We start from the raw sequence: 27,567 nt of genomic DNA on the forward strand, positions 1-27,567 counted from the left end.
CTTGGTTCTGTAACTGCTGTCTCAGGCACAGCAGAGAAATCCTGAGAGGATCTGTTGGGACCATCAGTGACCATGGTGTCCAAGTAAAACCCTCCAAGATTGCTTTCAGGATCCTATAAAATGGAGCAAGGAAGATCTACCAAAAGACTTGCTATCACAGCTCATTCTCAAACCACCCCCAGCCTCAGTGCTCTTGGGGGTGAAAAGGCCAAAACCAGGGGTCAAATCCTTCAAGAGCAAATATTGTTCATTTTCCTGTGAGTTTACCTTTTGCAAGGACCAGAGAAGCCCAATGGGGGCTTTGATACCACCTCCATGTGTCAAAGACAAATTCTTGTTTCTTGCTTCTGTGAGCCCTTGAATCATGGTCACATCTAGGGGCAAAAAAATACCTATATCCTAGACTTCTTTTCACTAAATCACATAAGAAAATAAAATGTACCCTGATCCTACTCCTTCCACCTGCCTTCTCCTCACTCCTCCCCCAGAAATCCCTTCATGCCACATCCAGTTATGCTTTATTAACCAACGCATTACACTGAATATTTGGCTTTTTCCATATCTGAGTGAGCAGGTTCTCCCTCCCTTTTGTCTCCAGGAGCACAGGGAATACTTTGAAGCCTAGCCAAGGGAGAAAACTGGCACAGCATGCTTCACCATGCCGTAGTGAGGAAGAGATGTATGTCCTTCTTACAGCAACTCAACTCTCTTTTTCTTTCTTGTTTTCTTCACCTTTCAAGGAACTCATTGAGGTTGACAGTGAAGTGGTATTTGAACTGGCTGCCTACATCTTGCAGGTAAGCACCCACCTTCTCTCACTTGGTGCTACCTCATGCTGCATTAAGTCTTTTGACCTGCCAAATCCACAGTGGCTGTGTGGAAGTAGGGGTTCCCCTCGATTGCAGGAAAAAGATGTCTTTGCACAGTTTTCATTGTTTCTGCCAAAATAGGTACAGAAGGCTCTCAAACGAGACCTCTCCACTCAGGAAGCAGGTGTAACTGCTCAACATTTTGCATACAGAAATGTGTTATGTTTGCACCAACACAAATATCCAGGACTCTGGGGTATGATGTAGAGCCAGAGAAAATCTAAGTGATGAGTGCAAATTCCTAGGTGAAATCCATAAGCAGTGGGGTTTTCCTCCAGTGATTTTACTTGCATTTGTTTTCCCAATGGGGCTTGGTCCTCTGATAGCTACATAAGCTTCTACATATGCAACTTTCTGTATTCTCCAACATGGGCAGAATGGTTTAAAGACTTTTCTAAATATTGTCTTTCAAAGTTCTGCTCTTCAAGAAGATGGAAAAGGGTCAGAGAGCACATGACCAAGTAGCATTTTGTAAATGTCTGATTCCCAGAAGGGAACCTTTTCAGGGTAGCGGAGGTGGGTTTTGTGAAAGTTCTCTTTTTAGAAGCATGACTGTGGGAGCACATCAGACATAATTGTCAGATGATCCTTGTTTCTCCTCTCTTACAGTCTGTAGTTTTAATTTTTTCCCATCCACCATGAAGCTATGAGGAGCCATGTGAGCAGACCCCACTAATAAATACCAGCTCATCAGACCCCACTAATAAATAACAATGCACTGCACTTCTAGAGCATTTGCCATGTTAAAGAAGCAATTAATGTGTAGGGATTTGAACCTTCATTAAAATCATTTTATGTAACAAGAATGGAGCAGGAGAGTCAGGATGGAGGACTCAATTAGCAGCACATTATAGGAATCACATATTGGCTGTTGGGGGAATACACATCAAACAACGGGCTCATTGTGAGGAGCAGCAGTGGGGCTATGAATCCGTTGTCTGCTCATCCTAGTGAATAACTTAGTGCTTAGTAATTGTTCAGCCAGACCCGGAGCTGCCACTGTAACTAACCCTTGTTGCTGGGATTGTTTCTTGCCACAAACACAGGATGTTACGCTTATTCCTGTAGTAGTTTGATGTGTAACTTAATGAAAACAGTCAAAACAAGCCACACCTTTGCTGCCTGTAACCAGAACAGGCAGCATAACAAACACAACCCGTGTTTATGGCAGGATCCAAGCAAAACAAAAGGAATCCTACTGCTTTTTGCTCTATTTCTTGCTGCAGCATTTAGGTCAAAACACTGAATTACAAAAAATATACCCTACAAAATTGTTTTTTAAATTCAGTATGCTCACACCCGTATAGGCCAGAGCCTATACTTTGGGCTTTGTTCTGTGTTGAACTGTAATCATGACAAGTTCAAAGACTCCTTCCTATGAACCAGAGAAGTGCTTGTCTGCCCTTCAGTTCACTCAGAGTGAAATGGAAAGATGGTAAAGGTCTGTGAGAACTCAAGTGATTTAGTCTGCAGCCCTATTTCAAATTGTTTTATTACCAGAACAAATTAAAGTACCACCAGAGCTCTGAACTTTACCCCAGCCTCAAGACTAAAACATCACTGGACGTGGGCTGGCAGGTTTTGCGGGTAGATGAATGGATGTAAAGACAAGAGACCTGAATACAAAGCCCAGTCCTTTTGGCAGTGGAAACTCCCTCTCTGTGCAAATTACATTTTTGCACTGTGCTTTCTGTGTAGCTGGTGGCAAATGAGGTGCTTTAGCATGAATCATACGAAAGGCATATTGTCTGTGGTAAATGGAAAATGCAAAATGTGTGCTAAATCTATTGCAGAGGGCACTCACCAGATTTTGAGGATTCTCCAGGTGTGCAGTAAGACTAATCTAACTACTGCAGTGGAACATTATCCAACCCTTTAACATCAGGCTGTGATGGTAATAAATAGAAGTATCTAGATGTACAAATAAGGGAGCTAAATACTCCCCAAGCACCCAGCAAGGAGTTAGAGAAACCTGTGTCTTGCATGCCCTTGAAAGCTGACAGTGAGCAAGCCTTTTTAAAGTCTAGGTACTAGAAAGTGGCCAGAATACTTGTAAAAAAGTCAGAGGAGTTGCAGTCTCAGAGGCTGCAAAGCCACTGAGACTTCAGAGATTTTCTAGTAATGTTGCACCCAAAAATTCTTATTTACTGGCATTATTTCCTGTAGCATCTTAGGTATCACAGCAGAATGAGGAATCATCTGGCCATGCATTAGATCTTTTGTTTGTTAATCTGCCCAGCTCTGTATCATGGCACTTGACATTAGATACCGGTTCCAAAAAATGCATGAGGAATCAATTACAACAGGAAATTGCTGCTAAATGAATTTTGCAAATGGAAAATCTTGAACAGCCTTTTCTTCTCTCTCTTTTTTTTTTTTTTTTCTGTTTTTAATTATATATTTTTAATTTCTCTTCCTTGTTTTACAGGAGGCAAAGGGAGATTTTTCAAGGTAGGTGAACTTAAAAAGTTTTTGCCATTGTGTGATGTGAGAATAAAGCTGGTAAAATTCCTGTGTGACATGCAACTCAGTTGTAGCTGTGTAGCAACAGGATTGCCTCTGTTAGCAATGCAACTAAGTGTGCATGGCTAACATAGACATCATGTTTCCTGGCATAATTCCTTCACCAAACACAACCTTTGACCACAGCATGCCTTGCAAAGAGCCTTGTTTGTGATTTTGTTGTTGACAAATCTCATTATGTGGTCATGAACTTCAGGAAATAGACTTGTCTTTGGAAGGAAATTGCTAAGGAAATGACTGTAAAATCACTGTTATATCACAGATCCTGCCAGAGGCAGCATTAAAATTCCATCACTAATTAATATTTCAGTTTGAATTTGGACAGTTCTCAAAATCACAGATTCGATAATTGGTTTTGTTGAACTTCCGATATCCCTTGAGCCAAATCTTCAGAGTTACTGTAAGAAATTCAATGAGGTGACTGGACTTGGCGTTTCAGAAGACTGTTAATGAAATCCCCAAGAATTTTCCTGTAAGTCAACCGTGTCTGTGATTTTGTGTTAGTAGCAACCAAAGGTCAGATGGTTCTTTGGTGTCTCATGTGAGAAACATGGAAGTTCTTTGTGTGATGCTCAGGAGAACTGACAATGCTAAAAATTATAGTCCATATTTTACTTTTGCTGACGTGAATGTGAGTTCAGCTGGAGGACCACAATATCCATGGAAGTTAGTTTCAAAGAAGAAAAGAAATGGGCAGTGGGATTGAATTGTCAGGTGAGCCTAAAGAGCTGTCTTAATTTTGTCAGCAATGCTATACACTGAAACATGACTGTAAGGCTGTGAAGAGCAAAGCAATGAAACATGATAGGGGGCCGTGAACAACAGGCATGTTCGACTTTCTGGTGGATTGGAACTTCTAGCCAGCTAAAATGGTGACAAGTCAGTAAAAAGGAACTACATTGTAGATTTCTACTGCTCGTCATGGAATCTGAGATGACATAATGTAGCCTTTGCTAAAAGGAAGTTTAAGCTCTGCCTTATCATTTCTCAAAACCTTAATGAATTGCAAAATCCTGACATGCATATGACCACAGAGACACAAACTCAGTCTTGCTTCATTTTTCAGTTCTGCCTGATTTGGAATAACTTGGCTATCAGCACTCTTTATTCAGGAGGTACTGGAGTACATGTGGCTCTGACTTTTCAGTCTGGTTTTCAATGCACTGCCAAGAACTCAGTCCAGAAGGGTTGTGCCAAGCAAAGCTTTGCCATTTCAACCTGTGATAAACCACTGGTTTTGCTAAGAGCAGCAGTATTTGTTTCCCAGAATGTCTTGGTTATGGTGAAAACACACTTGGAAAGTGGATGTTCAGACTATGAAGTGCAGAACAGAAAGGAATCAGAGAGCTTGGAGTAATAGGACCGAAAGCACTTTATCTTCAAGTACCCATTTCCAGACCAGAAATGGAAACAGCTGGTGGAAAGTATCCACCTGCTAAAAGTTGTGTGATGTCCCTTGGAAAAGGAATGGTTGAGTTTATCACACAGAGCAATGAGGAATCTTCTCTGAGGGCACAGAAGATACCTCAAGCCATGGTGTTAACTGTTCCCACCACATCATTGTGGCTGTCATCACCAGGGCCCATTTAAACAGCTCTGAGTTCTTTCACCTGTGGATCACAGTGGTTTGAAGTGGAAGGGAGTTTCCTTACATCCAAGTCAAGCAGAGAAGGGGTGTCATAATAACAATTTTAGGGCACTGCCAGGGATCTTAATTTATAAATAGACTTTGGGGACAAAGCAATCTGCCAGTTTGAAGCCTGTTCTTGCAGGAAGGTAGAAGAATGGTACCCTGATCATCCATGGTCTAGAAGACTGGACATCTCCCAGGGATGTCTGTCCAGCACCTCCAGTCTAATGTGCACTGACACAGGTTTATGTGCTGGGTGAGATCCAGGTGCTACTGAAATCAACATGAGGTTGTTGTGGTCAAGATTTTTGCCTGCTGAGATTTGTGGTTATCGTATCAGCAGTGTAAAATCTGGCAGGCAAATGAAGCCTCAGGCCAGCCAGAGGAACTGCAGATGAAGGCAAATGTTCTGACTTCTCTTAGGGATCAAGTTAGCTTCAGTGTCTGAAATTTGATGTTAAAATACTGTTTGAAGTAGAAGTGGCTACCCTTTAAACAGAGAAACTTTGCAGTGTGATTGTCTTGCTGCTGAGATTTAAAGATTATATGTTGTGCATGGCAGCATATGTTGTGTGAAGCCTGAACTCTTGAACTCCTTTGTTTGTGAAGAAATAATTTAATTCTAAAGGGTTGCAGCTTTCCCACACCTGTCCTGTCTACTGCTACCATCAGATTTATAGCCTGTGAGCGTATGAGTTTCTCTCTGGCTGTGATCCAGAAAAGTGCATAAGCACTGCCTCATTTGTAGTGATGGGAGAATTGCTGTTCCCCGTGGGAGCTTTCCTGTGAGTCACAGCTGATCACCTCAGGTGCTGGGACAGTCCAACCCAAATTGTCACAGCTCCAGCTGCATGTTGGCACCTGCCCGTGGTGGCCAGAGTGGGATTACCTCCAAACACCACTGCAGCCAGGTGGAGCATCTGCAGCTGGTTCAGGACTCCTGAATGCAGTTGCAAGTCTGCTTTTTGGGCCTCGTGGGAATTGAAAAAACATAATCAATCTTACAAACTCTAACAGGCAGCTTTCTATCTCTGTGAACTGATACATCCTCGGTGACAGCAGCTCCCACTGCTGCTTTTGAGGAAATAATCCCGTACCTCAGAATAATCACTGTGCTAAGAGTGCCCTTTTTTCCTTTTCCAAAAAGCAGTTTATGTATCATTTCCTTGACGATCCTTTGGTAGGGCATTATCATGCATGAGTCAGTTATTACTGCTTCTTGTCACCTTGGGCATCACAGCAATTCCCAGGTTTTGCTAAGCCTGGGGAACACAGTCCAAGTCACCCTCACCTGTCTTGAAGTAAAATGCCATAACAGCCCTGTCAGATGAGTTTAGCAGCTATAGTAAGCAATTCTTTTAAGTCCATTTCCATTTCTAATGTGTGTTTCATTTCAAAAACAAGCTCATCAGAAACCCTGAATTCCTGAACCTGTTTAAATCAACTAAGTATTTCTTAATGTTTGCTATGAGTGGCCTCATCCATCTCTTAGTTGTTAAAGATTCAGGCAGAATGAGGTTTAAAATAAAAAGCTTTTCTTCTTAAGAAGTTCCTAATCCTCTGCACTAAAGAAGAACATTTCCCCATTACTGAAAGAGAATGCTCAGATGCTTCAGCTGACAAGACATAAATAAGTTTACTTTTAGTCTGGAACATACCATTGAATTTTGGACAATCAGGTATCCCTGTTCAGCTTATTTTCAGGTGGAACCAGACACTTAAGATTGTGTCTGTGCTTTTCAATGTTAGCTGCAAAGATTTTGACTTCAAAGGCACAGAATTGCATGTATAAAGCTCTTAAACTAGTACCCTGCAGATGGATCTAAAGGTTCTTAGCTCCAACTAATCTTGTTTTGAGTTGTGAGCTGAGTCACGCTTGGTTGGCAGAGCATGGGCAGGACAAATTTCAGTTCCTTAGATGGACACAAATCCTACAGTTGTGACTCTCTTTAGGTCTACATAAAGGAATTACCAAGGCTTTCCTTGGTAAATTACCAATTCCCTTCTAATTTGAGGAGGAATACAGCATATTGTTAAAATAATTCTTTTTTTTCCCCCCTAATTTAATCCTGCCAGATTGAGAGTTCAGTCCCAAAATCTCTGGGAAGCTCCCACCACCTTTGTTTTCAGATGTTCATAATCGAGTTCTTCAGCCTTAAACAGCTTGTATGTCAAAGCAGCAAGAAATGGCATATACTGATCATTTGTCCCTCAGTTTGGGGAAGGGAAAGTAAAACAAAATCCTGAACCACTGCAACTAATTCCTCATTGCTTGATTTCTTCCAGTTAAACAGTGTGAGACATTTCGAGTGAACTCCCAGTTCACTCAGTCTCTCCCAGCAATATATGAAAGAATAACAAGGGAGGAAAGCTAACAACCAGTTTCCTGCTAGGCAGAATTTCACAATAATTTTGACGTTTGGGCAGATGGTAATCTAACATAGTTTCAAGATTACTTTTCTTTCTGTGTAACCAAATGACATTTAACCAATTAGAATGTATTAAAGGGTTAGAAAACCTGGGCTGCAATCTAATGGTAAAGATCCTAAACACTGTGTTTTGAAAAGTACCATCTAATCAGAGAATCTCAGACTCTGCATTTCCTCTTGCATTCTACAGAATGAATTATCATGCTGAGAAGAGTTGGTAACTTTAACCTGCAGTTTTGTTTTGTCACTGATCATTGTTATTACACATGCTGGAAACTCTATGGATTTCCTGAGACAATTGCATATGTAATCTTGCTCAAAATTATTTTAGACGATATGCAAAAACTTGTTTTTCACAAATGTTTATGACATTCTAGGCAGGCCTTTTGTCCCCATGTATAGATAAAGATACTAAGAGGTGGTGACTAATTTATTTGGACAAGACTTATTAAATAGGCACTACCAGGAACAAAAAAAAAAAAAAAAAAAAAAAAAAAAAAAAAAAAAAAAAAAAGAGGAGTTCTGTTTTCTAGTCCATTCTTAGTCAACCTTACTTCTGGCTTTCTAACCAGCTTTCAGGAATCCATGCAGATGGTGTTTCCAGTTCAGTTTCCATATTGTTATTCAGTCCTTTAAATATTACCCTTTCCACCATAGGGAAAAAAAAAAAAAAGGAATAAAGTGGTCTAGGGGACACTAGAGTGGTCTAGAGAAAGTGTGTTTGGAGCCTTTCCCCTGCATATTAATTAATCTGTATCCTAATCACCCTTCTGTATATATCAGCCCTGGAGGCTGGACACTTCCGAATATAAAATAAATGCAGCACAAGTGACCGGATTAAACAAACACTTTCTAAATGCAGTAATAAAATAAACACACTGAGATATTTCACTAGAAAGAGCATGAAAGGCAGTAAGTACAAAACCACTTGAGATCCTGCTGGAAACATTTTAAAAATTGAGGTGTTCAGTGTTTTAAAAGGAGCTGAGAGGAAAGTGACCTCATGACCACTAGTTCAAATACAACCTGAGTCATTTTTTTTTCCTTCCTTTTTTTTTTTTTTTTTTGATTTGACATCTTTTTGGGAGTCTAAATGAATTTGCTTTGAGATGAGTCTTGCCAGAAGGCTTAGTGAATGTATGGATCACAGAATGAAATACCTTTTTGTTCCTGGAAGTGATTACCTGACATACATTTGGTGCTTTGAGGCTGTGAGGCACTATCCTTACAATATTTTCTAGGTGCTGAGCTGAAATGTTAATCCTGCCCAACATCACTAAGAATGTCTTTTTCTCTGATTCTTAAAAGATCTTGTCACACAGCACAGGTAAACTTTGCGCCTCACTGGCAGAAAATACAGAGCTCACTGATGTTAGCCCTTTTATAGCAGCCATTACTGACTCAGAGTTTTTCCCAGACTCTCAGGGATCTTTAGTCACCACTAATCTTGCCCTATTTGATAGATTCCTGGGCTCAGAAAGTCCCTGTTTGGAACTCACTCTGTGCTTTCCCAGAAAAGTTTTGGAAATCTCTCAACTTCCTTCTCTGAGCAGCCAGCCTCAGAAAATCTTCATTTGAGGGCAGTTACTGCTGCTTATGCTCTGATTGTCCCAAGCTCTATTCTTTTTTCCCCAGTTTCTTTCAAAACGTCAAAAACCTCAGTAAGAGCTGAGTATGCACATGCTGTGAAGGAGACAGCTCTGGGCAGTAAACTCTAAAAACCAGCAACTTGTTTTCTAGGCTGTCAGTCACAGAGCAGAGCATCCAGATCAGCAGATAACACGGAGCAGAGCAGCTTCATGTTCAGACTTGTGCAGATATTTACCTGCCATGGAAGAATAAATCTGAATCGTTTTTGAGCATTTGCACTTAGAAGAGAAGAGAAGAGCTCTGATGGCCAAATGACCATGGGATTTGGGCAGGAGTGGGTGTTCAAACACCGTTTGTGAAGAGCCTTTTGGCTTGGCATAGGAGGAGTTACAGGGTGGTTTTCCATGTACTTGGCATGGCAGCAGTTGCCTCAGTTCTTGTGTACTATTCAGCACATCTTCACTCTGCAAAATTTGAGCCTAACTGAGACTTGGGCATTTCTCACAGATTTGTCCTGCCTAGATGTTTGGTCTTGTTTTAAAAACTACTTAACTGATTGTCAAAGACCTACCATAATAATAAATAATAAATGCTTGTAGACATGCCCAAAATGCCTGCTCCAGGATTTATGTCAGTGGTTTACCCTGTGGCCCAACCTAGCAATTAACCTGCAGACTCCAATTAAGACAAACCCACCTAGGTTTCAGGCAGAGCCTGCTGCTGGGATGTGCAAATGGAGAAATGCTGTGGGAAGAATTTTACAACTGAAGCAGCATCATCTCTCTACAAGTCATCACACAGACTGGCCCAGAGACAAGGATAAAACCCAGGGTGACCTGAGATGTCCAAGAGCTCCTTGAGTCTTTAGCAAATGTCAGGATCTTTGCTCTTCAGCCAGAGAGGTCAAGACTACCAGTCTGCCTGTCTACCAGCCCCATGGGAAATCTGGAGCTCTGGAAGATGTATTTCTCTCTGCAGCTCCAGAACAGCCACACTTTTGGGCAGGATAAAGGGAAGGGCATAAGAAGGAAGAAAAACTTGCTGGCAAGAAGTAAGCCAATAAACATGAGTTCTTTGGCACTCCTCCGTGTCCTGTCTGGTCCTCTTGGCTGTGTATTTCTACAATTTTAAAAATTAATAGCAGCACTGCCTTCCTTCTCAGGCCTTTGAGGTTTTGGGTTTTTTTCTATGTGCGCACAATTCCATGCGTGTTTAAAAGTGGGAAGGGAGGCATTTGGGGTTTTTAGGAGAAAATCCCACGGTTTCATTTCATCTGTGAGAATCTGCCTCCCATTTCACGAGCTCTGCCTGCTCTCTGCTGCACAGTGATGCTGTTCCAGCTGGTCATTGTGGCCACTGGAGGTTGCAGGGAGAAGAATGTTAGTGAGGTGGTTGTGTAGGTAAGTTTTATGTAGCAGGACCCAAATTCAAAGTGGAGTCTTGAAGTGAAGATGAAGCAAGGAAGTGGAGATATTATGTGAAGATGTTATGTAAAAGACAGGTCACTGGGCAAGAGATTAAAAACCAAATTATTACTTTTTGCAGCAGTTTGCAAGGTATTAAATAAAGGTGTATAGTGGCAGCTGAAAGCATCACTTTCTCTTCCCCTTGTTTGTTTTTTTCCCCTATATGAACATGTCATGACACCCTGATCAGTGACATGTGACATGGTGGCTTTTGTGTCCAGTCACTGGTAGGAAGTGCTTCAAGATCACCATCTGGGAGAGCTTCTCTCCAATTTTGATAATAGAGGGAAAAGTTAACTGGGCTGCCATAAAACAAATAAAGTGAGGAGAAAAAGGAAACCCCAGTGCCTTTTGTTAAGAAGGAACAGATGTAGAGCCGTAGCAGCCTGCCAGCTAGGTCAAGTCATATCAAATATTGTGGTTGTTTTCTTGTAGCCTGATCCTCCTTTTGAACTCTCTTTCAGCAATGAAGTTGTAAGGAATGAATTAAAGAAGCTGCCAGCCCTTCCAACACCAGCGCTGAAGGAGCATCCTTCCCTGGCTTACTGGTAATGTATCACTCTCCTTGTGCAGGACATGGAAATGTGGTCTGAGAATGGAACTGGGATGCACAGATTCCTGCTTTCTGGCTCTGGGTCTGTCACTGACTCACTGCATGACTTAACACAAGTAGAGGTACCATCCTGGGCCTCAGTTTCCCCATCTGCCAAATGCCTGGCCAAAAATCCACAGTAAGTGTGCAAATGTCTCAGTGAAATCAAGAGGCATAATGTGCCATTTACTTTCACAGCACTTGGCATTTGTGAAAGAGTTTTCCCAGTTGGAAATGTCAATGTTTTGCACTGCCTTGTGTTGAGTGATGCAGTTTCATCTTGCAAGTCCTCTCTGAGGCACAGCTGAACTCATCTCCTTTTATATGAACTCAGTGTTTGGAGGTGGATGCTTGTTTGCTCTGTCTTTATTGCATGGAAAAATAAGCCCAGGATAGGAGCAGGGTCACATTGAGATTTTACATGCCACACACATAGATTCTTTGTGCCACCCTGCATATCCCTTTTATCTATGCAAAAAAAAAATTGGGCAAAGACTATTCATTAAAGGGGAGATACTTTCACTCAATTTTCTGCTTGTTGCTCTTTCATGTTTGCCTTTAAAGTATTAGGCTGGAAGCCTGGGGGTTGGATTGAACTTCTTTATCTGCTACTCTTCTAATTTCTGCATTTTGGTAATCTGAGGATGGCAGGGGGAAACAAATCAGTTTCTAGGCTGTGATCTCAGTTCTTCTCTTTGCCAAAAAGGTCATCCTCTTCTCTTAGCATGGCTACAACAGTGGAATTAACTGTACCTAATGTCAAGTCATCGGCAATCTCATCATGAGCTCTCCTAATCACTTTCTGAGAATATAAGGAGAGATTCCGAGTCCCCAGCTGAAATTAGGATCACTGACACAATAACTGTGAATCATCACAATCTCCTGATGTTTCTCTCTAAGAACCAATTCAAATCTTCATGAAAAATAATAAATGTAGGCTGCCATTTCATTGAAGAGGAATGGTCTTCCTCTGAGGAGCATTTTTTTTTTTCCACAAACTACTCCACACACTCAAAAGCAGTACATTGCCAGGTGTCCTGGCTGATTGACAGGCTGGGAGCTCAAGCTGAAAACCCCCTCAAGAGGAGTAGTGGGAACAAGTAGGCATTGACAGGGAAGGCAAATCTGACCCTTCAGCAGCAACGTGGCCTAAGGTCTTAATAAAGTGCCACATAGCAAGAAGAGCCGTGTAAAACCCTCGTGCTCAGAATATGAGTTTTGCCAATGAGTTTGCATTTATACACAAGGTACAGCACTTGCAGCTGTACTTAATTTTGTTGGGGGGTCTCATGTGACTGAGAACAGGTCAGAGGTTGGGAAGGTGGCATTGCCAATGGAGTCATAAAATCGGAGGCTACAGTCCTGTGACTCCCTTGTGATTTCATGTCAGTAACCAGGTCTCAGAGACCTCTTTAACATTAGTAGTTCATTATTTTTTAATGATGGCTCTTTTCTAAACACCCTCTGAAACACTTAATGCTCTCAGGAAGCATCTGTTGGTGAATCAGAAAAAAGCCTCAAAAGTACAGATCAAACTTCAGTGATCTAAGGGAGCAGATTTTTAAAACTGTATTCTCTGACATTTCTTCACATCACATGCAGATTATGTACAATATGCAGATTTCATCCAAACCTTTTCTGTGAGCAATCAGTTTTATTCTGCAGTTCTTCAGCATTAGTGCAAGCAGTTCCAAGTGAATATCCAACCCTAGAAAGAAAGAAACTTTTAAAACATTAAAGGTGGGATGGGTAATGCCTCTAGTTAGTTTAAAACAGACAAACAAAAGAAGTTTGTACTGTATTTTTATCAGCTGAAATGGATTAAGAGACAATAAAATGGATAATCAAGTAAATACTGTGATACCTTTGGCAAGATGCTGTAAAAGACCTTCATAAAATAATACATCATTTCCATCACACACCATTAAAAAGCATCAGCTGTTGCACCTACCAAATGTAGTGAGACCTGTGGGATGAGTCCTGCATTCTTAGATCAGCACAGTTAGTGCCTCTGATTCCGCTTTCATGGAGTCTCCTGGTTCTATATCCTCGATGTAGGCCTTTCCCTTCACTGTAACCTTTTACAGCTTTCTCCAGGTTCAGAATAATCAGTTGCACATCTTGTTCTCAAGCATCTTTTGGCATCTCTGATTACTGGTGAAGAAGGAAGGGGCTTTTTGGTGGGCTTTTTTGTATTGCTTTTTCTTTTTAAATGAAAGCTGAGCTTCTGGTCCTCCCCATACAGTCCAGGAGTTGAGGCCCTGAGTTTTGATTTCTCTTGGCCATGCATAGAAACAGACATGAAACCAATAACAGAGGCTGGACAGAATCTTTAGAAATGTGTTAACTCGCAGTGCTTCTTTCCAGACACTTGTCATTGCATTTTATCTCATTTGAGATCCTCCCTAACAAGCCAGCCCAGTACTCAGTTGTCACTAATAAGGCCAATATGAGGTGCAACAACACAGAACTGAATGCTAGATCGGGGTTTTCAGCAGACTAGGGGGAGATAAACTTCTCCCAGGTTCCCACAGACTTTGAATGTGAGCTTGAAACATCAGTGTTGCCAGAAAATCTACCTCTGAAAACGTCAGCTGAAAATAACTATTTAGTGATTTTCTCTGGTTCAACACAGACCTGAGGCCCTGGTGCAGTTCCTGGTCCCTTGCCCTAAGAGGTGCTGGTGGCTTCAGAGGGGCAGCATGTGACTGAAAATAAAGACATTATTTGTTCAATAATACAATCAAAATGGAAAAGTCAGGTTAGAAACAGAATAACACTAAGGAACAGCAATGAGTGGACAGCTATTTAAAACAGCTCAGTGTGCTGGAAGGAGAGGGAGGGAACAACTAACTTTGAAAATCTGGATCTGATGATGAGAAACTCAAGGCCTGCATTTGCTTGCAAGTTGTCTGCTGTCCAGTTCTATTAGCTGCTGGGAAGGGATTTCTTGTTACTTCTAAAGATCTTTATCAGAGTTGTCTGCTGCAGGATATCATCCATGTATTAATTTCTGCAGCTTTGGGGGGAATGTTTTATGAGCTGGCAAACAGACAGCAGTGCTCCAGCAGCCTCCGTGTCTCTGTCTCCACATTAGTTAAGCATCCTCTGTCAGCCCCGCGCTGTGAACGAGTTTCTGTGGCACCAACACAACAACAAGGCAGAGCAGGGGGGAGAGGAGACGTCAGCTGGTGGTCCCAGCAGTGTCCCAGCACTCTCCCAGCTGTCAATAGCAGCATGGCAGCTGCCTTGAGATGAACAGCTGAAATGATAGGGGAGCATGTTTATAGGCTCTGCTAATGCTCCTTCTGACCCGTGAATGATTTTGCTTGTTTTCCCTGGCGTGTGCTGGGCTTAACCCTCCAACCCAGAGCTGGAGGCAGAAAGCAACCTCTGTGCTGGATGATCCTTCTTGCACAGGGCATTGGGAAGGAAAAGGAAGTTCAGAGAATTGTTAGAGGAGGGACTGACACACAGATTGTTCTGACCATAAATGTTTTTCCAGTGTGGACTCTGCTATCTGAGCTAGGTGCCCTCAGCTCCCTTTACTGTTAGCAGAGAGAAGCAGCAGTAACCTCCTCCCAAGGAAGCTATCCAAAACAGATTGGATGAACTGTGCTCTGGAATACATGTTTCTTTCCCCAGTGACAAGGACAGTGCTGCAGGAAGGTGAAAGGCCACACATCCCACTCTTGAATATGGCTTGATTGATAATTCAGGCTTTATATTTTTTGCCCAAAGGAAAAAAGAAACAAAGATGATACTTACCTGGCATTTAACATCTGTAGACCACAAAACATTTTACTAAGAAAAATCATCAGTACACTAACAGAGCAATGGAGGTACAGCATGTGGACTATCCCATATTTATAGCATGGGTTAGAAACACAAGTCTTTGTCCTGCTGTTCAGGAAGGCTCTCTGACATCTGATCTGTCCTTTTGAAGAAAATGGGCTATTGATTGGCTTTCCTACCCAAGGAGCATGGTCTAGGAACATATCAATTATTTTGTAATAATCATTTGTAAGAAAGCAGAGCACATCCGGAATCACATTAAGTAATCAGCATGTCCAGGTACATCTATCCTTTCCTTGAATGGCAGCAATATGAGAGCTTGATCTGGGCAATAAACTGCACAGAGTGGAAAATGAATCTAGGAGTGTTTTCCACTGGAGAAACTCCATTATTTTCTGAGAAGTCAGTCCTGGTTTATTCTTGTCTGAGACAGAGGGATTGCATGCACATGTAATCATGGTTTTAAGATGTAATTTCAAAGGGCTGTAAGCTCTCTCTGTCTATCTTTTTTATTAAGAATGATGTTTTTTGGAGATCTTCCAATACTGAACACTCATGTAATTCAGTTATTGCTCCAAAAGTAATCCTGTTTATGATAATCATGGCAAGAGACCCAGGTTCTGCCTTCATGTGCACACCCATAACATCTGTGGTACTTGCTTGGATCATAGCTCATCATAGCTGTAGAATTTAGAGCTTACAGATCATTTTGTAAGCATTAAAATTATTCTGAGGGATTTGACAGGAGAGCTGGACCATTCCTTTACCCATGTAATGTGTCACTGGCTGAGTCAGCATCCCGTTCCTGCTGTGGCCTGCTGATGGGACAGCCCCAAAAAGGGCTCTTTTATTTTTATAGGATGACTGGGGGAAGCCACTTGGTGAGTGAGTAAGGAAAGCACTTACTCTCAGATAAACAACAGACTTGTGAGGGAAAAGCTGGCCCTGTTGACAATCCAACAGACAGTCTCTGAATTGCTCTTTGCTGCCTTCACTGATGTTGCTGCTTCTCCTTTCTCTCTTCATTAATAGGGCTGCACAATGCTCAGCTTCCCTATGCCTGTTCTTTCTAAAAGAAATTTTGGCTCCAGAGATTCTGGCTCTCTTTCTAAAAGAGGCTCTGTCCTCTCTGGCACAGGGGTGCAAATAGGGAAGGCAGCAATGAGGAGATGCAGTCATGTTAAGCCAGGCTGGTGAAATGCTTTGCAGTCATCCACAAAAGCCCCCGTGGGCATCTCTGAGCAGTCGTGGTGAGGTCATCTACCACATCACCCACACTGCTATGCTCCTTCACACTGCCTAGCAGTACAGCTGGCTTCAGTTCTGCCTGGGGAAGGAGTACCACATGGTGGACAACTGAAAGGCCCCTTTAGGGGGTCCTGCTGGATCCAGGAAATTCAGGGAGGGAGGAATGCCAGTTCACATTGCCCTAAACCACAAGCAGCCTGATGGCATGAGATACACATGTGACACAGATGGAAGCTCATGAAGGGGCAGGTGGGGAGGGCACTAAGGTGGCATGAAGGTAGTTTAGGTTTCACTCCTCTTGGTCTAGGAGGTTCTGTATAGTATCTCCACGGGACTCAACAGACTCCCTGTCTTTTGGAATCAAAAGTAAAATACAAAATGAAGAGCAAGAAATTGGTTTTAAACCTGAGGACTTCAGTGTTCTGTCATGCTAGTGTAACAGAGCAGGTCCTGTGTGAATTACACTGGATCCTTGGCTTATGCTTTGCTATGCTGTGACCTTGCTAGCACAGTTGATTGTGTGCATCAAATAGTACTGCTGCCCATGGAGAAGAATGAATGAAATTCTTTAAAAGTGAACTTACATGTGTCTCTCCATCTGTCATTTGGGTCACGCTGATCTCTCTTGGGTGCTCCATCTCTACTGCTTATTGGCACACACTCAGAATTACTGTCTGACACAGAGGCTCACTGGCGTGGAACAGCTTCCGTGGTTCACCTTGGAACACATGATGACATGGTTCATGTCTTTCTAAAACATAAAATGATCGTAGTCTCCAAAGAGCTGTTGGAAATGGCCCCAGCTCATGCCAGCTCCCAGTGCATAGCCAGGAATTGCATGGGGGAATGCAATTTAGGATAAGCAAAAGTAAGCTTTCTAAGCAAAGGCACATGAGTAGTTTAAGAGTAAGGAAACTCAAGTTTGAGTACCCTGGAAATATCCCCTGTCACTGCTGTTATTGTTGCCTCTGTGTACACTAAGAATTCAGCTTAGAATAACCTGCAGTTATGCAGTTGCAGTGAGGAGGAATCTGTCAGTCTCAGGGCTATGACTTGCCACCAATTTCTGACAGCTCTGCTCATCTTTCAGAGGATGTGATGGGCTTGGAAAGAAGTTACAGCAGTTAGGACAAAGCAGATCTTGAACAGCTCCAATACAAATCTGTTTGCCTTCAGTGTAGTATTCTGGGCATCATTTAGGAAAGGAATGCAGAGAGGGAAAAGTCTGTACAGTATGTAGGTATCATGTTTGTGAGGAAAAAGGGTTCTTCCAGAGACCCAGCTTTTAAAACCATTTTTAATCTCAGTCTGTGACTCCCTCTTCGTTTACCCTGGTCTGCACTAAATCCCCTCATCTAATGTTTTGATTGGCATCTTTTGATTCTGTCAGTCAACAGCTGTGTTAACAGAACTTTCTCTTCAGCTTTTGACAAGATTTTTAGTCATGACAATGCTATTATATAAAACATCCAATTTTTTTCCTTTCCAGTGAGGATCGAGTCATTGAACATTACAAGAAACTAAATGGTCAGACAAGAGGTCAAGCAATTGTGAAGTAAGTAAAATAAGAAAGATTTCTTTGTGACCTTCATTTTATTAGGAAGTATTTATACAGGATTGTAAATACAATATGTAACTATGCTTACCATCTAATGGAATACTTAGTTTTTAAGTATTTCTTGGCATAATTATTTATCAAAGATTTTTTCCAGATCATCCTCTCAGCTTCACAGACGTGTTATTCTCTTCTGTGTTGTTTTGCAGTTACATGAGCATTGTAGAATCCCTCCCAACATATGGAGTGCATTATTACGCAGTAAAGGTACGTGCTTCAGGAAGGGTCCTTCACTGAATTAAACTCTTGTTGGAGAGGGAGGGAGAGAGGTACAAACATCCATCCTGCCCTCAGAATACAATACACTGCTACTAAAGTCTCGTTTCACTTCCTGAGGTAGGATAAACTTATTTCAGCTGTGTGTGCATGTTTAGTAAATACAGCTCCAAAGAGGAAAACCCTGTTCTTGGAGATAAAACTCTTGCAGTCCCATTGTGCTGGAGTGTTCAGCTCAGTCAGCAGCATGGCAATGCCAGTGAACCACCACCAAAGGGACAAGCCAGACACATCTCTGGCAGATAATCCTTTTTGTAGCTCCAGAAGGTCAGATCTTTCCCAGATGGCAGATCCATGAGCATCCATCTAGGGCCAGCCATGACCTGCATACTGCAGGTCCCCTGACATATGTAGATGGATACAGAGACTGTACATCTTTTTAATGCCAGAACAGTCTTGTACTCTAGAGATAGGTAACATATTCTCATCCCCAAACAGCTCTCCACTTCTATGTGGACTTCATGCAGCTATTCATGAAGTCCCTCATTTCTTTTGTTCAATGATTTATCACCAAAATTTCCAGCCTCATATTATTATTATTATTATTATTATTATTATTATTATTATTATTATTACTTCCCTGCCTGACCAGCTGTGTAGGTTTGTTGGATTTAAGAAATCAATAAACATAGGAAGAAAGCTAGAGCCATACTCCCCAGAGCATATTCCCTCATTTATCACCTCTGAAGTTTTGATGTGTTTCATCATTATCTCTGTGCACAGATCATATGGTTTTTCATATATTTGTAATGTCTTGCACACATGGGGTACTATAAAAACACAAATATCTGACTCTACCTGTCTCAGGAAATGTGTTTCTAGTCTATTCCTGCTAATAGGATGTAATAATAAAGTTATTATTATTTTACAAAAATCATTAGCCTTATCTTTTCTGAGAGGACAGGATCTCTCCAGCACCCTTTGCATCCAGATCTCTTGGACTAATCTAGATCAAGAAAAATCTAGTGGATTGGGCTGGACGTTCAATCCTGCAAAGACTTGAGAGCTGTTCCAGTGAGCTCCCCATGGTCAATAAGCAGCAGTGAGCAGCAATGAGGCAGCAAATATTGCACATAATAGGGTTTGCTTCTGCCCGATGTGGGGGTTTTAGTTCTGCTGTGTTTTACCCTGCCATTCTCTATCACATTAACAGAAGAGATGTAATTTCATTGAGGAGTTTAGCTCAGTAAATTGCAGAGACTGGGATCAGATATCAGCCATTACTCCATGAGGACATTTTATTGCACACTCAGACACAAAGCAGTTGGGTCCGAGCCTGTCAGACCTTATCACTTGGTAGCTCTCAGATCCCATTACTGCTGCATTTTCAAGACTAATGCTAAAATCCCTCCACATAATTCAAGTCAGCTGGGTGATTTGCTTTCCTTCCTCTCCAATCTCTGAGTGTTCAGACTGAATAATTTACAGGGAAGAGAAAGAGGATGCACCACTGCACAAGGGACCCATGTCAAACCTCCTCACCTCCCCAACAGCATTTTGAGTAACTTGATCACATGTGATGTATTTTAAATTGTTTTATATGTCATGGCCAAAAGTGAAACAGATCTCTTCTAAACACTGTGGAGCTTTGTGACTTGTGGGAACTTGGCAGGGGAAAATTTAACAACACCCATTTTTATATATATATAACACAATATTCAAAGATATTACCTAGAAACAAATCTTCATCTTGACCAACAACACAGGAAATCTCTAGCATTTCCTCATCATATTCAATATGGCTCCCTCTGTTTTCTCTTTCAGGACAAGCAGGGAATTCCATGGTGGTTAGGACTTAGCTACAAGGGAATTTTTCAATATGACTACCATGACAAAGTGAAACCAAGAAAGGTGAGTGTTTACTTTTCTACCAAGGTCTGGGCTTGCCACACATGTCGTAGCTTGAGTCAAGGGTGTGATGTACACCAAATGCTGGCATTGATTCATGTGACTTTTGAAGGATGTTTGTTTTCTCCCAAACTTGTCTCAATGTCTGCAAAGGATTAATGGACAAAAGTAGGTCATAATTTATTAAAGTTGTGGGTTTGGAGGAAATTAATGTCACTTAATCTTGAAATTTACGTTTCTTTTTTGTTTAATTCATAAGACATAGATGAGAACTCAAGGACTGATCCTCTCAGGTGCTAGAGGCCTTCTATTCACTGGCAATAGTGGACTGGGGTTCTCAGCCAACCTTTGATATTGTATTGTCAAGCCATAAATGATCTGAGAGAGAAAGGGATAAAGAGACAGGAAAACTGCTTCCATTTATTACAAAAAGAAAATTACATGACTTTCTCAGAACCAGCATTACATTCGATACTCAACAGTTTTCCTAACTGAAGAGTTAATGTCAAGGTAGCAGGAAAAGATGGCTTTCAACATATGCCTAAAAAAATGGCATGGGAAGTTTTGATTCTTGAGCTCAGCCTGTGAGGAGGACCCATGTGTTCTGATTTTCCTACCTAGGATGCCGTCTAATATAAAAAACCTCATCCCTGAGCACGTGCCCTGCAGCTGGGAATGTACAGCCTGTTAGCAACAGTGCTTGTTGCACTGCAAACTTGTGGAGAGATTGGGAGGCAAGGCTTCAGGCTGGCTTACAGGCTGCAGAATTGGATGGTTTGGAGCAACTGTGCAGCTCTTCTGTGGATGCAAAAGCTTCCACAGTGAACTAATGTACTATATTTCTCTTTGCACTGTCTCTGTACCAATTCTTCTTTCACCTCCTCTGGTCATATTCAAGTTGGACACTGCCTGGTGCTCACAGAGAGCATCTTCTATTAAAATGAACTAGAATCAAGGTTTTGGTAGAAAACTGAACTGCTAAGGAGGCAGCAAGAGACAACAGGTGCATCAATTAGCCTTTTATTCAGTGAAGGCTATTAATGGGACTTCTATTCATTAAAATAAAGGATGAAGAGAGTAAGGAGGTCTTCACAAAAACTAAAAGACACATCTATTTGGGATCAATCATTACCTGCAGGGCAAGCCATCCTCACACATGGTAGTTTAAAACATGCCTAGGCTAGGTGTTTGCTCCCACATATCTCCACTAGTGCCAACCCCTCAGGGAAGACATGTACTTAAAAGATGCCTTCAAAAGTCAGTCTTAGGAATACAAACATTTCTTTGGAAGAAATTAATGCCCTGCCATGACAGGACTCAGCCTTTCACGCGTTACACCAATTATTGTCAGCCCTCTTGGGATAAGAGGGTCAGTGGAGGGCATCAGAAGGAAGGAGAGATAGGGTGCTCTGACTTCATGAGAGGAGACACATTTCCACCAGAAGGGTCAAGCCTCCTTTCTCAGCTTCTCTGCTTTATCTTTTCAGGTGTTCAGGGTGATCTAATCTGTAGCATTGGTTTTGGAGCTTGATAAAATCTTTGCTAGCCTCTCTGTGTCCCCACTAGCCTGCCTACCTCTAGCACTCACACTGCACCTCAAATCAGGGGCTTTAGGCACTTCTGATCCTTTTTCTGCAAGTGTAACCCTTAAAAAATAGGGTGCTAGTTTTTCTCTTTTTTGGGAATTAGTTTTTTGGTCTCAGCAAATCATGTATGAAATCCAGCAGACCCAAAACAATGGTGCTGCCTTATGTATAAACCACCAAGAACTATGGCAAAAGTGGTCATTTATCTGTGAGGGAAGGTTGGGTGAGAAGGGAAAGCAGGAATTTCTGGGCTCAGATCTGTCCATTGCCACAATCCAGAGACCACAGCAGTGAAAAGACAGCCTAGATGAGCATTTCTCTGCTACATGATGCTTGCAAACCCCATCTGTTGGCAGAGGTATTCCAAAATGAACAGCCTAAATCAGGGATGAGACTTGGACAGAGTGGCTGAGGCTTTGTTATTTTTCTCTGTGGAGTGATTTTACCTTCTGTGGAGCAAGTAAAAGGACTTCTTACCCTACACAGGTGGTAAAACCCCTCTGGCGAGAGCAGATCAACTGCCTCAGCGAGGCGTAGTGTTTAATCCTGTGCTAATTAGATTGTAAAATTGCACTTGATAACCCCAGTATCTGGGAGCAGCCTGCCACAGTATCTGATTCATTTCACTGCACCAGCATGTGCTGGTTCAAGTCTTTGCTGTGCAAACAGGAGGGGTAAACTTTACTGTGCTTTCTGCAAGGTAAAATTAGTGGGGGAGGGGGAAGGAGATTATGGCTTTTCTGATCCTTAATGTTTTGTTCCTGCACACTGCCTGATGCCAGAAGCAAATTGAAAACTTACAATGGAAAAATAAGTCTTCCTGGAAAAAACACAAGCAGAAAATTTTAGCAAGAAAGCGGCTGAAATCAAGACACTTATATTAAGTGCATATAAAAACCTTGCTTGTCTTATGAGAGAGATTGTAATGTTTTCCTATATGTCATCCTAGATAGATTTCCATGTTTCTTGTGCTTGCAAGTAAAACTTAAGGCACACTAAGCAGCTGAACCGATCTCAGGCAATCCCATTAGCAGTCACTCAAAACCATGATTTCAGTGAATTGCTGGAGTAAATCAGCCATGTGTCTCTAGAAAACTAACCAGGTTTGTCAGCAAGTTAGATGAGACTGGAGAGGGGAATTGAGGCTGACACGGGGCCAGAACCTCATCCTGCTTGCACTATTCTCACTCAGACATCAAGTTCTCCAGCATTGCTGCGGATGCAGCTGAGATGGGTATCTGGCACCTAGTCCTGGGTGGTTCAGATGGGAATGCAGGGCTATTAAACTGGAATGCAGTTGTTCCTAGACTGCAGAGACTTAAGTGTCTCTGTGTTTCTATTTTTATATTCCTTCCTGCCTATGCTTGAATTTTGTGGAAGCCCTGATTCACCCAAAGCCATCACTTTGAGGGTCATCCTTTTTCTTCTGTCTGTTGAGGGCTAGCTCACAGACTCAGCAAGCCCTGTCAAAGGCTTCCTCTTGAATGTTGCCTGTTCCAGTGCAAATTTGATCCCTATGAGTTATAATCTGCTAGCTGTTCATTCTTGGGTACAAAATAATTGCAAAAATTTTGGTATACTACACAAAATCCAACGCTCCAGCTGAACAAGAAGAAGGGAGTATCAAGTATGGAAAGATGGCTTTTGTCCTGCCAACCATGTATTGAGGGATTCTGGAAGCTGGGATTCCAGAACCAGTGTCATTTGTGTAGGAGCTGCTCACAGCTTCCAGGGTGGATAGAATCCATTTCCCTCTGTGTTAAACTTGGCTTCTACAAACACTTTCTTGTGAAAAGACCAAACCCATCGTTTTCAGAAAGGGTCATTAGAGGGATTTTTTGCTTAAATTTCAAAGCAACTGGAAAGAAAGCCAAGGCACTGCAGCAGCCCTATGTGAGCATTGGTCTGTCAGTGATGTGTCCATTTTAACCAGCACACAGGGATGTGACTCCACTCCATCCCCAGAGGCCTGTACACAAAGAGCCGCAGCCACAGCCTGGAGCTGTGAGATCTGCACACCCAAGTAGTAGCACTAGGCATATCTCTGTTGTTCTAGTGAGATATTCCCACTGATTTAAGAGCCCAAAGGCATTTTTTTCAGTGTACACAGCTTAACAGTTAGTAAACAATTAACTCCAAGCTGAAGAGTGAATGATTAACAGAGTCAGCCAAAGGACTTCCATATGGCAAATAAAAAGACAGAGAAAATGTTTAACTTATCACCAAAAATAAAATTACCTTAAAGGAGAGTCTGGTAATGTTTAGTTGCTTTGTAAGAGATATGTCTATATAGTGTTATCTCATTTTCTTCTATAGAAAGCTAGTAGCAATGAAACCTAAAGTGAGCCTTTTTTCTCAGACTCATAAACATTATCACTGCTTACATTATCTAGTTACTGAAGAGAACCCAAAGGGAATAAAGGTCTTTTAGAAATAAGATAAAATGTGAGGCATCACAAAATTCAGCCATGAACATAACTTGACAAAAAATTTCCTCGTGACAGCCACCAGTTTCTGCCATTTCTTCTCAGCATTATCCTTTCTCTGAGATTAAATGAAACATGCTCTAAGAATACTCTGTTCCTTGCCTCTGCAGCACTCTTTGGGTTCTCATGACAAAGAATTTAATTTTTAGTTTGTAGTGTCATCATGAATCCAAAGCAAAAGTAACAGGTTGACTTACCATTTAAACATGCAAAAACAAGAGGCAAGTTAGACCTATCCTACCAAGCAATGCAGAGCATAAGTAAATTCAGTAGTTTTAAGTGTCTGATCAGAGAAAAATTACCTGCTTCACGAAAGCATGAGCAAATTAATCAGCACATTAATTGTGTCCAGAAAGTGAAAGATTGCTGTCTGGAGCCACTTGGCCTTTTCCAGATAACAAGAGAGAGAGTGAACTTTCCCAATTCCAGAGGCAAAATGAGATATTTACACAGGAGGAGCAATAGCCTAATTAAGAGCTGCTTTATTGCAGAACAAATAGATCTTCTCTGCTTTAGGGCATAATGAAGCATTGTCTAGTCAGTAACTGCATTGATGGAGTGGTTAAACTTGTGCTTCCTGTGGTGAAGGAATGACAGACCAGTAACTTGAAAAAACATAAAGTAAGGATTGATGTGAAATGTACAGAAACTAGTGAGTGATGGGGAGGAGGAAGCTGACAAATTGCTCTGTGTCTTAACTGATCATAGATCACTGGGAGAGTCAAAAAGGCAAAAGAAACGTGAAATTTACATTAGTTACAGGGACCCCAATTCACTTGCACAGCTCCTTACCAACATGATACAATAGCGGCCAAGAATTCAGAAGGATTGAAGGATAGCACTAAAAGTGTGACCTTCCATCCAGGGTTGTAACATCGAGTTGGATATTTTCAAAGAGGATTTTAGGAGGGGTTATAAATCCTCATGCTCAAGGAGGGTGTTTGATTTGACACCAAGTTGGTTTCTGTTGTCAGAGGTATGGAGCATGTGTCTCACTCCTCTCACTGGCATGCCACTGAGCCACAGGGTGTATTCAGAACAGGCTGGACTTTCTCTAGAGCATGCAGAATCAAGTGAGGTCAGCAAATGTATTGGACTCATGTTTCATTGGGCTCCTCATCATTTCCTAGGATCTTTGCAAACATCTTTGCCTTGCAGATAGGGATAGAAGATTTCAGATTTGCAAATTATAAAAAATGAGCAGAAACCATTTCCAGGAAATACTGGTTTAAAAGCTGGTGCAGTCTCAGTGGCATTGCTGTAATAAATTATTCACTGTGATTAGCAGGCTGTTAAGGACTACCTGCTGACTCCTTCTGCTCTGCGCTTTCATGTCTCTTCCCATTGCTTCGTTGCTTCATGCTTCTTGGATTATGGACTTGGCTGTAAACTGAACCAGTCTTCAGGTCACAGTGGGTTCAACTCATTTTATAATGCAGTAATTCACTCTTGGTTAAGTATTTGGAAATGTGGATGCAGCATGGGAGGAAGGAGACACACAAAGCGAGGTTGATCACCACGGTGTTTCTTCTCATAGAGAGGTGTTGTTCACCCAGTTTCTTTCCTTAAAACATAATACCCAGACCTGCAACCACTGAAGAGCAGACACAGTTTAAAACCTTCCTCTGCTGAAATGCCCTATTCCATCCCCATTAGACAGGAGATCATATTCTCACCAGCACCTTTTTTGCTGCTGTTTGCCCTTGGTTTGTGGTTTCTACCATCCAGCACCAGGCACTTCCCCTTTCAGCACCTACTACTCCATGCCTTACCACTGTGCCAAAGAGCCGCCAAACACACTGGGAACTGAATGAATGACATCAAAGCACACTGGGCTGGAAAGCAGAATTATGTCCCTGACACTGAGAACTTCCACAGGATTTGGCTGGACATGCCACTGGGCTGGGATTCAGTGAACATTTCTTTTGGCAGCAGTATCAGCTCAAGTGGCCTTCAGCACTCTCCTCCCCCACCATAACCCTGCCCCCACTGCTCACTTCCTCCCCTGGGCCCCTTCCTCAGCCATCCTGGTTGTGCAGTTGGGAAGGAAACTGCTCCAGAGAAGGGATCAGACTGGCTCTGCACCACCCAGCCATAAAAAGTGGTCACTCTTAATCTCAATCAGTTCCCAATCCCATTCATCATCTGACCCACAATCAGTATCCTACAGCAAGCTGCATAAATCACTGCAGCCAGAGAAAGAAACAGCCATTAACCTATACAGTAACTTTGTGGAGCGAGACAAGAGCTTCACAGCTCAGAACAAGTTGGAAGGAGTTCAACTGCATGGAATTTGTCATGGCTGAACCAGGATGAATTAACAGTTAGATATAAGGTCATCATCACCACTTTTTCCTCCTCATAAAAGCTGGTAAAAATTTGTTTCAGTGTGTCTCCCAAACAGGGCTGATTTCAGACAGGTGAGTAGATTGTCTAGGTAAAATGAACTTTTTAGAATCATACAATAGTCATGCTCAATTTCCATTATGTAGGTAAATAAGTAGTTTTATCAACAACAATGCTTGCAAACATTAATACATAGTCTAAGGCACTGCTGCTTTATAAAGAAACCAGCACTATTCTGGTGGTTTAGTGTGCTGTGGTGATACCATTAGACATATAGTTCCCAGGGTTTTCTGTGAGAATTTAAATTCAGGAAGGCTAGAGCATGATGTCCCATCCCATGATCTAGCCAAGTCAAGTCCATGGCTACCATTAAATATAGGAGTAGTCCCATCAAAATAAAACTCCCTTCTCTAAGTCTTTTGTCGTATTCAGGTCTTAAAGAGTAATTCTGTGTAAAAGCAGCAGCCAAGTCTTAAATGATTCTGCAGCACACAGCAGGAACTTCAACAAGATGCAAAGACAAATCACTCTGACAGCACAGAGTGAAACAAATTGGACCTCAGAGCCCTGGAGTTAGGGTGGAGATCTGGAGAGAGATTGAAACCTCCTTGAGCACTTATGCTTGGCTCTGAAGTGGTAGCAGGCTCCTCCACACCCCACCCTGCTCAGATGCTGGCTCTTAGCTCACCAGGGCTGCTCTGAAGGCCTGGGCACTTTTGTCATCAGATGAAGCCAGGCAGGGGTCCCATTACTCATTGGTTGTGGCTATGAGGCACCTTTAGTCAGTGGTCTGGGCAGGAGGCTCAGAAGGTTCACTGCAGCCATCACCACAAGAGTAGGATTGCTCCTGCCGTGGCATGCCCTGTGCATACACCCAGCATCACGGGAGTATTTTCAGTCACACAATGTATTGTGCATTGCCACAGCAGCATGGGATGGGAATGGTGATTCCTCTATTTTGGTTCCAAGACAGAGACACTTTAGCCAAGCCACTGGAGAAGACGTGAGGATCCTTAGGAGAGAGAGTAGCAGTAATGGTTTGTGGGCAGCATGAATCCTTCTAGGGTGCCACAGCTGATTCATAGGCTACAGACTGGGCATTCTTTATCTAATACATGGGATATTGTGCCAGAAAGGAGAGCTCTCCAATGCAGAAAGATCCAGTCACTGTGATGTCCTTTCAGAGAATAAAAGGGAGAAAGTTTAACTTAAACCAATTAGGAAAGAAAGGTTCTTTGTAGACCTACTGATTTAGACACACACAGTGT

At 42.0% G+C, this 27,567-nt stretch overlaps 1 protein-coding gene across 7 annotated transcripts in view; it reads left to right on the forward strand.

Moving 5' to 3' along the window:
• FRMD4A (FERM domain containing 4A) overlaps positions 1 to 27,567 on the forward strand; it is a 270,813-nt gene that overhangs the window by 200,592 nt on the left and 42,654 nt on the right. For all 7 annotated transcript variants that reach the window (XM_083859687.1, XM_083859685.1, XM_083859684.1 and 4 more), the window contains exons 6-11: positions 741 to 797; positions 3,298 to 3,320; positions 10,972 to 11,055; positions 17,632 to 17,697; positions 17,907 to 17,964; positions 19,798 to 19,884. In XM_083859687.1, the coding sequence (XP_083715813.1) occupies positions 741 to 797; positions 3,298 to 3,320; positions 10,972 to 11,055; positions 17,632 to 17,697; positions 17,907 to 17,964; positions 19,798 to 19,884 (375 nt within the window). The remainder of the gene's footprint in view (positions 1 to 740; positions 798 to 3,297; positions 3,321 to 10,971; positions 11,056 to 17,631; positions 17,698 to 17,906; positions 17,965 to 19,797; positions 19,885 to 27,567) is intronic.

This window comes from Zosterops lateralis (assembly GCF_965231275.1).
Source record: "Zosterops lateralis genome assembly, chromosome: 4".
Classification (NCBI taxonomy): domain Eukaryota; kingdom Metazoa; phylum Chordata; class Aves; order Passeriformes; family Zosteropidae; genus Zosterops; species Zosterops lateralis.